The sequence below is a fragment of the Thamnophis sirtalis genome, unplaced genomic scaffold (assembly GCF_051295495.1).
Source record: "Thamnophis sirtalis isolate CommonGarterSnake01/CBP01778 unplaced genomic scaffold, rThaSir2_p1.2 scaffold_2, whole genome shotgun sequence".
Taxonomy (NCBI): Eukaryota; Metazoa; Chordata; class Lepidosauria; order Squamata; family Natricidae; genus Thamnophis; species Thamnophis sirtalis.
In genome coordinates, this window is record NW_028261382.1 from 57,491,895 (window position 1) to 57,502,127 (window position 10,233).

Here is a 10,233-nt window from a genome sequence, read left to right on the forward strand (position 1 = left end):
CCAGCGCATGATGCACCCGGGTTGCAAGTTTGACAGGCCTGTTCTAAAGCATCCAGTTGTGTTCATGTATGTCCACTAGGGGGCAGCAGAAATTCAGGAAACATTCAAATTGGTTTTGGATAAAGAGGGAAGGAAGTGATTGGGGAACAAAGGTTCGTTTTGATGCTCGCCTTGCTCCAAAAACTGAACATTCACCAGCTTTGCTTTGGGAGAAAAATGCTGGGAGGATTAGATGTACCCCCTGTCAGGGCAATACCTTTATTAGGCCGATGCAAAAATTCACAAAACAATGTTCCAAACAGTTAACAAGGGCAGGGAAATGACAGAGACCTCGGGAGTGTCCGATGACTTCCAAATACATGAAAAGGAGTTACAGACATTCAAACTAAATGCTCATAGATGCCATGATAGGTTCAGCTCAGCCTGCATGTCAAGATAAGCCCTTTGACGTTATACAGGCAGTCCTCCCTTAACAACCGGTTGCCTAGCAACTGCTTCAAGTTACGATGGACTCTATGAAAGGGACCAATTTTGAAGTTGGGGAGATCCCTCCCCACCCCTTGAAATCATGTGACCATATCTTGGGTGCCTGGTAATTGGCTCATATTCACAGCCACTCGTGGCACCTGGCTGTCACGCGGCCACAATTTTCATTTTTATTTTTTTGGTGCGTTTCCAACATTTACTTTCCAGTTTCCCAAAACACCCATTGGATAAAAATGGATCTGCTTAACCACCCCAAAAAAGGTCATAAAATTGGGAACGGCCACATGGCGAACTGCTTAACGACTGCAGTGACTCACAGAATAACTCCGGGTTCAATTACCGACGTAAACTTGAAGACTACCTATGCTACAATTTACAATCTAGAAACATGATAGAAATGACATTTTGCCTTCATCTACATTACTGGCCAAAATTGTGGAAACCTTTTGGGGAAAGTTTATTTTTGAGGTTTGATGGCTAATAACACCACTTTTTTTCCCCCAGTTTCAAGATAATCCACTGCTGGAATGGCCTGGGAATAGCCTAGACCTGCTTAAGTCAATTGAAAATCTATGGAGCCGACTAAAGAAACTTCTTAGTCAGAAGTGACCCAGCAATAAAACCCAGTTAATAGAAGCCACCATTCCATCTTGGTTTCACATTATAACAGCTGAAGAACTAAAAGACTTTATTCACTCCATGGGAGGGCATTGTAAGGCCGTAACTCATACTAAAGGTTACCCAACTAAGTATTAACTGACATGGTGATCATTTTTGTATATCTCATTTCACTTTTCTTCTTTATAACTACTATTCTAACAGCAAACCCTTCATAAAAGCTATTGCATTACATTCTTGCTTAAATTATCTTTCCATTGATATATAATTTTATGGTACTACTCCCCAAAAAAAGTTGTGTTATTACTGTATTTTTCAGAGTATAAGATGCTCCGAAGTATAAGACGCGCCTAGATTTTGGGGAGGAAAACAAGGGAAAAATATCTGCCTCTGACTCCCAGCAATTTGCCTCCTTGCAACAAACAGCATAGAAAATATACACTGTTTGTAGTGTTATATTTCAGACTATACTTATACAGATGTTGTTAAAATTGATGACCTTTCTGGAAGTATAGTTATTCTCTGCTATTTAAAAGAATAGCCCTTTTTAAAACAATAGCACTGGGCCTCTTCAGATCAAGCATTTATTTTAAAAAGCTTCTTCACTTTGTTAAGTTGTCTAGAATAATAATAAAGCAGTCTTTCAAAAATAAGTCTAATAATTTGAACGTTCTATAGGCATTTATAGGTGTTGACTTACCTCCTTGCAGCAAACAGCCTGATTAGCACAAGAAAAAAAACACTGCAATTTGAGTGGAGCAAACAGTAAGTTTCACTTTCAATTTCTCCCGATCATCAGCTGTTTCAGGCTGCAGGGATTGCTATAGCTTATTGAAGGCTCACAAGCCCCCCCTGCCCCCCCCCCCCCGCTTGCTGCAAAGAGGTAAATTGCTGGGAGGCAGAGGCCAAAGGATTGGGGCCGGTGAGTGGGTGGGTCTACATTCAGTGTATAAGACGCACCCAAATTTTCACCCTCTTTGATGGAGGCAAAAGGTGCATCTTATACTCTGAAAAATACGGTAGCTAGTTTTAGAAAATACACTTTTCCCAAAAGGTTTCCACTATTTTGGCCACTACTGTAATAATTCCATCTACGGTTTTATTTAAGAAGTGTTCTTTTGCCCATCAAGTCTAATATAGTGCCTTCTTTTTTAGTGGCCAAACAGACAGAGAAGCACAATGCCATAAACCCCTCTTCCCACTTCAAAGTAAAATGCTATGGTGATTAATAACCGGCGCTAGTCTTCCCTTTCCACAAATCTATCTAATCTTTTTAAAAGCTCTTTTCCCTAGGGACTCATTGCCCGTAACTCGACGTTCGATTTCTCCGATATTCCAAGCAATGTTGAAAGTCAGAAAAACAGGGAAGACAAAGCAGATCTTCGAGCTGAAATCCTGCTTGCTGACCAATTAAAAGTTTCGGTGTTTTTCTCAGGCGTCAACAGAATTCTTGCAACTTTGTCCTGTCTGCCTTCCGCAACCTCTGAGGTCACCCAGATGCCATTTTACAGCCATAACCTATTGAGAATGACGAGAACGGTGACCCAACGGAGAGGACCTCAGCTTGGGAAAATCAGAACCGAGTAGAACATGCACATCTGTCACCCCGTTACTAAAACTGATTCTTCTTTCAGGAAATTGACAAGAAATCTTAGGAACGGGGAGGCCAGAAATCAAGGCAACCAGTTCACCCCAAATGTTAAACGTCTATCTAAGGAAAGAATGCCCCTGCTTTTCTTCTCTGATGAATCCAAACCCCTGTTCTGGGATATTCGAATCAAGAACATGGTGCCTCGTTCCTCAACTCCTCTTCTATCCTTTTCCCAGACTGAAACTTTGAAAGAACCCAGAAGCTGGTCATGGAGAATGTGGCACATCTGGAAAGACGAGGAGCCTACAGACGGGGCAGTTAAGCCTGGGATCTCCAACTTTTGGCAACTGTATGACTTGTGGACTTCAATTCCCAGAATTCCCCAGCCTGACATGTTAGTGCTTTGCTGTGTTTACGTTAAAAGAGGGGTCAGCAATCTGCAGCTCTGGAGCTGCATGTGGCTCTTTCATCCCTCTGCTGTGGCTCCCTGTCGCCGGTCTGCGCCACAATTTTGAGAGGTGCTTCCAGTTGGAAGGGGGAAAGCACATCATACCAGGAGGAAACTCTATGGAAAGGAGCGGGTTTCCTGGTCAGCTCCACAATTGAGAGGGCTTTTGGTTAGGTCAGGTAGAGGAAAAAGGATGCCGCGCTAGGAGGAGTCTCTATGGTGGGGGAACCGGACTTCCGGTTGGCTCAAGATGTGAACAGGGGAGAGTTTGGTTAGGACCTTTGTGGCTCTTTTTGAGTGTTTAAGTTTGCAGACCCCTGCTTTAGAAATATTGTGCAGGATTCACAAAAACCTGTAGGTCTAATAGAAATATGTTCTCATTCATCCTCTTCTTTCAACCTGCGGGGCGGGTTTTGGGCAACTGAATGACGCTAGCAGAGTGTTTTAATGGCCTGATGCCCTTCCCTGTCGCCAATGCGGAGTTTTATTCAGCAAATAGATTCTCATTGTGCCCAGAGAAAGAAATATCTGCCTCTTACCTAGGATCGAACTCACAACCTGCTGAATGTGAGGTGAGAGCGCCACTTCTAGGCCACCACACCAACCCAAGTATCTTCTCATTGCTTAAATAAAAAAATTTCCAAATTTCCAACGCCCGCTTGCAATCTTGGCTCTTCTGATGGCTTCTTCCATCTACCCGTGGTCCCACGTGACTGAGATGGATTAGGAACTGAAAAGTCTTATGTCCAAATTTCACCTGAGCCCCTGATGCACATCTTTGAATCCAGCTATTTGTAGATTTCCACCCATTTTGCTCCACATCGCAGCTGTGGGGACAGGGCAGCAGGCTAAACAATTCAGAAGGTGAGGTTTGGAGGCTGCCGAAGGAATCCAACCAGCCAGTTGCCACGTTCTCTCTCTCTCTCTGCCATGTGGCAACTCTCACTGTAAGAGTTGTCAGTTTCTCGAGCACTTTCACACGGACAGAAGATCTGGGGGAAACTCCCCGTAGCAGTATTTTGCAATGGGGTTGCGGTAGGTGTTTTCATGTTGCACGCTCTGGGGAAGGAGAGAAAAGACAAGAGGTGAAAGTCTTACGCCCGCCGGAGAAACGGATGACTAGGAAATGCTCCGGAGAAGGTGAAGCCCCCTGGTTTGGTCTTTGTGGACAGAAAAGCTGGGCTTTTCAGGGCCATTCAGTGTGGACATGGTTCGAAAAGGGTGCAAATACAGAGAGAGAAGGAAAGTGGCATTGGAAGAAGCATGCAAGAACTGTTAGTCAGGCTAAGGTTTTTTTTAAAAAGCTCTGGGAAACATCCCTCCATAGTCCCCACCATCCTTCCAAAACAGATGAAGCTTCTTGGATGAGAAGCAAAACATTTTCTTCTTGTTTCTCAAGGAAAAGACAGTCCAGTTGCTCTGGGAAACAGGAGGAGGAGGAGGAGGAGGAGGAAGAGGAGGAAGAAGAAGAAGAAGAAGAAGAAGAAGAAGAAGAAGAAGAAGAAGAGGAGGAGGAGGAGGAGGAGGAGGAGGAGGAGGAGGAGGAGGAGGAGGAGGAGGAGGTGGTGGTGGTGGTGGTGGAGGAGGTGGTGGAGGAGGAGACGGAAGAGGAGAAGGAGAAGCAGTAGCAGAGGTGGAGGTGGTGGTAGTGGAAGAGGAGGAGGAGAAAGAGGAGGAGAAAGGTGGAAGAGAAAGAAGGAGGAGGAGCAAGAAGAAGAAGAGGAGGAGGAAGAGGAGAAGGAGGAGGAGGAGGTGAAGAAGAAGAAGAAGAAGAGGAGGAGGAGGAGGAGGAGGAGGTGGTGGTGGAAGAGGAGGAGGAGACGGAAGAGGAGAAGGAGAAGCAGTAGCAGAGGTGGAGGTGGTGGTAGTGGAAGAGGAGGAGAAAGAGGAGAAGAAAGGTGGAAGAGAAAGAAGAAGAGGAGGAGGAGGAGGAGGAGGAGGAGGAGGAGAAGAAGAAGAAGAAGAAGTAGTAGTAGTAGTAGTAGTAGTAGTAGTAGTAGTAGTAGTAGTAGTAGTAGTAGTAGTAGAAGTAGAAGTAGTGGTGGTGGAAGAGGAGGAGGAGAAGGAAAAGGAGAAGAAGGAGAAGCAGAAGTGGAAGTGGTGGAAGATGAGGAGGAGAAGGAAAAGGAGAAGGAAGAGGAGGAGGAGAAGACCAGCTGCTACTGGGAAGAATACATATTACGATAAGGCTATGAAAATGTGAAGTCGCATGGCATGGCATGCCCTTAATTTACTTCATTTGATTTCTAATTCTGATCCTCCTCACATGGGTGAGACAGGGTCAGTCAAAGGTACCAGATGTGGCCCAAAAGCTGCAAAATGCCCAGATCTGCTCTATACCATTCCAGACAAATGGCTCTCCGATCTCTTCTTGGTGAACCTCCCAGTGATGGAGCCGCCACACAATTTCCCTTTCCTTACCTGGGAGGAGGTCCTGCACTTGGCCAGGCAGAGCTCAAAGTGATCTTCCACAGCCATGAAGAGATTCCGGAAGGCCACCGCCGCTCGGTTTAGAAAATGCTCAAGGAGCTGTTGCTATAAAGGCAAGAAGAGGCAAAGAATACAAATAAAAACCAGGAAGCTCACAAAAACCAGAAGTGGAGAAGGATTTCATTTCTCTCCTCCCCCCCTAAAACATGAATCAGCCAATCATCTCCCAGGAAATACAATGGTACCTTGATACTCGTCATTAATTGTTTCCGGGAAGCGTGACAATCACAACTGCTAAAAACAAGTACCAAGTAATCCATGTGACTTAACACATGACCTTTTGTTTTGGCCAGAAAGGGTTGTGTTTCACGAGGCAGCCGAAACTGACAAGTTCTATGGTTTGGCTCTTCCAGTGTTAAGTACCAAATGACGAGTAGCGGGACAAAATTTTCACATCAAAATGCGACAGGTTTTAAAGCAGTCGAGTACTGAGGTTATGGCTGTCTAGGTAGAACTTATGTCCTGATTGGAAAGTTCTGATGTCCTGGCTTTCTCCATGGTCATGTGACTGAATTTGGGGCACCCGGCAACCACACCACATTTATAGAACCCTGACATCCTATGACCGTAATTTATGATGTTTTCGCCAACTGCAACACTTTCCTTTTTATCCCAAGGTCTTTTGCACATGCCCTTACACCTGTTTACCTTGTTGGGCTGTAAGCAACAGGACACACAGGCCTCGTAGACACTGCAACATCCGCTAGGCAGGCAGCTGTCGCAGCTGTACAACTTGACGCTGGGTGCCTCCACGTTGCAACACCCGTTCACCAGCAGGTCCTTCCTTTCGCAGATGTAGCCTGTTGCAAAAAGACCTCCAGGTGAGGCCGAGCAGGAGGAGAACGGAATGCTCTGCGCCACAGCACAGAAGCCGAAATATTGGGCTGAAAACTGATTCCACCCAATTGTTGTGGCCTGCAAAGCTGGCAGCAGAGTCAGACAGTGAGGAGGTTGGGGAGGAACATGGGCCAGTCCTGGGGGTTCAGAGGTGGGTTCCTACCAGTTCGCACCTATTCGGTAGAACCGGTTCATCAAATCTACCGAACCGGTTAGAAGAGGTTCCACCAGTGGATCCGGAAAGCAGCAGGCCACACCTACAGAAGAGGTTCCATAATTTTTGAAACCCACCACTGGTCCTTGGATATGATTATTCTACACTATCATGCTCCTATTTATAAAACTCAGGGCCTCTGTGAAAGGTAAGGATGACTACTGCGTTTGTGGTGCAATCAGAACATTGCGGGTGTTGAAGTTGTTTTAACGCAAACCAAGGATGCCTTTTGAAAAACAAGTTTACATCATATTCTTCTGCATGCCAGTGCTGTGTGTGAGGAAATTTAAGGTGGTTCTGACAAGTGTCGTCGGTATCTTCATATCCGGTCACATGGGCGGTAAGCCACTCCCATCCGGTCACATGGGCGGCAAGCCACTCCCACAAAGGAGGCCACACCCACAGAGTAGGTTTGAACAATTTTTGAAACCCACCACTGTGGGGGTTGAAGAAAGCTCAGACAAGGGGTCTGCGTTGGAGGCAGAAAGGGAGCTAGACAGCAGTGAGGCAGAAGAACATCTGGAGCCTGTTCCCAGTGTGCGCATGCTCAGAGTTGCCAGAGCTACAAGAACAACTAAGAAAGCAGGGTCAACTTAGGAGGTGATTGGAGGAAACAAACAAACAAACAAAAAACCCTAATGCTCTACTGGCCGCCATTATTATTATTACTTGGGAATGTTTGAGGAGGAGCTGCCTTCACCCTCTTTCTCTCACACCTGATATCTGGCTGTGTTGCCTCTTCCTCTTCTAGAATGCGCCCCCTCCTGGTGACCGACCCAGATTGGACCCTGCAAACATTATCCCGGGGACACATACATTCCCCTTCATTCATAAGAACCTTACCCAACTCATCCGTGATCAACAGTTTCCCTTGGACAGAATTCCGACATTGGTTATTCGGCTGGCTGCTATTCCCCAGGCTGAAATGGACTTTCCAGGCGATTGGGCGGTTTTCGTCTTGAGCTTGGGGGAAATTCCTATCCCGCAGCACTCTCTCTTCCTAAAGGCCAAAAAGAGAGAGAGGAGGTTTGATCTTGTTGTGAAGTAGAATTAGAGTCCGTTGTCTTGTGTAGCGGTAGTCCTCAGGTTAAGACCACAACGGAGCCCAAACTTTATGTTGCTAAAGTGAAACGTTTGTTAAGTGTGTTTGTCCCAGTTTACTGTTTTTTTTATTTTCTTGTTTTAAGGTCTTTTTTTTAAAAAATCTTTTTAATTTTTTAATAAACATATATATCATCTTTGCAACATTTCTAAATCTTTACATATCTACTATACTTTTTATCCATACATATACCTTTATCTATCTATCAATCTATCAATCATCTATATCTATCTATCTATCTATCTATCTATCTATCTAATCTATCATCTATCTATCTACCTACCTACCTACCTACCTACCTACCTACCTACCTATCTATATCTATCTATCATCTATCTATCTACCTATCTATCATCTATCTATCTATCTATCTATCTATCTATCTATCTATCTATCTATCTATCTATCTTCTATCTATCTATCAATCATTGTCTATCCTTTCTGTCTATCTATATCTATCATTGTCTGTATGTCTATGTCTGTCTGTCTGTATCTATCTATCATCTATCTATCCATCCATTTTTACATATTTTTCGTCTACTCTTATTAATTCCATACATCTTACATCTTTCTATGTACATATATTTCTCTTATATTTCTTATTCTGTACTATTTTATATACAATCTATCTTACATTCCCCCCCCCCCTTGTTAATTCTGCGGCTTTGCGTTTATTTTCTGATTTCTTAATCTTTTTATTGCTTTGTTATTCTTTGTTATTCCTCCAGCCATTTGTACCATAAATTCCATACTGAACAGTACTCGGATTCTTCTTCGTCTTTTATTACCTTTGTGAGTCTGTCCATTTTGGCGCATTCTAGTACTTTTTTTAAATCACATTTTCTTCTGTTGGTGTATTTTTGTTTTTCCAGTTCTGTGCGTATGTGATCCTTGCTGCCGTTATTACATGTATTATTAGGTATTTGGCTTTTTTTCTTATTTTAGGGTCTTATTTTCAAGGAGGTCTTATTATTTTTGAGGTGCAGGAGGCGGGCGAGCGTGGTCACCTCATGGCTGCTGCTGTGTTGCAATATTTTCTGGGAGGGCTTATTTTCAGGGGAGGGCTTAATTCAGCACATGCGCTCAAAAGCCCAATTGGGCTTATTATCCGGGGAGGTCTTATTTTCAGGGAAACAGAGTACGAGTATTCTTGCCACTGTTGTTAAGGGCATCGCTGCATTGGTTAAGTTAGTCACATGGTTAAGTGAATCTGGATTTCCCCATTGACTTTGGGGGTCCGAAGGTCGCAAAAAGGGGACCACGCAACCCCGGGAAACTGCAACCGTCATAAATATGAACCACTTGCCAAGCCAAGCATTGGAATTTTGATCACATGGCCAAAAGAATGCTGCAATGCATTGTAGTCTGAAAAACAGCTGTAAGTCACTTTTTCCAGTGGCCTTTGTAACCGAGAATAGTCACTAAATGCATTGTTCTAAGTCAAGGACAGCTTGCATTGTTCTAACATCCCCTGTCAATGCTGGATTCTTTGAATGACAACTTTGAATTCTACTTGAAATAAATCCAGAATGTCGCTTATTAGTTTCTGGGTGAAATGTTGGCAATTGATCTCCCCTAGCTAAAAGTTGATATGGACCAGCACATTCTTAAAGATATCTATCATCTATCTATCTATCTATCTATCTATCTATCTATCTATCTATCTATCTATCTATCTATCTATCATCTATCTATCTATCCATCCATCCATCCATCCATCCATCCATCCATCCATCCATCCATCCATCCATATATATATATATATATATATATATATATATATATGTTGTATTTGTGCTGATAAATAAATAAAGGGAGACTAGTATAGATCTATTTCAAGCTATTTAGCTCTCATCAGCTAGCCATACCCTTACTGGGATTTGAACCTGTGCTGTATTACATATTAGGCAGTTGTGTTAGCCACTAAGCCACAAGGTTCTCCTTCTTTATCACATACACACACACAATTACACACTATATTGCCAAAAGTATTCGCTCACCCATCCAAATAATCAGAATCAGCTGTTCCCATCACTTCCATGGCCACAGGGGTATAAAATTAAGTACCTAGGCATGCAGACTGTTTTTACAAACATTTGTGAAAAAATGGGTGGCTCTCAGGAGCTCAGTGAATCCCAGCGTGGAACTGTGATAGGATGCCACCTGTGCAACAAATCCACTCGTGACATTTCCTCGCTCCTAAATATCCCACAGTCAACTTCCAGCTGTATTATAAGAATGTGGAAGTGTTTGGGAACGACAGCAACTCAGCCACAAAGTGGTAGGCCACGTAAACTCCTCCAACATCAGCGTGTGACCTCACGAATGCGCTTCTGGAAGGATGGTCAAAAATCCCCATAAAGGCACTCCTGAACCTGGTGGACAGCCTTCCCAGAAGAGTTGAAGCTGTTATAGCTGCAAAGCGTGGACCGACGTGATATTGAACC

At 43.8% G+C, this 10,233-nt stretch overlaps 1 protein-coding gene across 1 annotated transcript; it reads right to left on the reverse strand.

Moving 5' to 3' along the window:
• Positions 1-228: 228 nt before the first annotated feature.
• Positions 229-7,684, reverse strand: SPRING1 (SREBF pathway regulator in golgi 1; the record flags this gene model as incomplete). The annotated part of the gene is given in 4 exon segments (XM_087705669.1): positions 229-4,202; positions 5,565-5,678; positions 6,282-6,433; positions 7,528-7,684. Coding segments are annotated over 4 exon segments (507 nt in total), but the record flags the coding sequence as incomplete, so codon positions are not given.
• Positions 7,685-10,233: the final 2,549 nt, after the last annotated feature.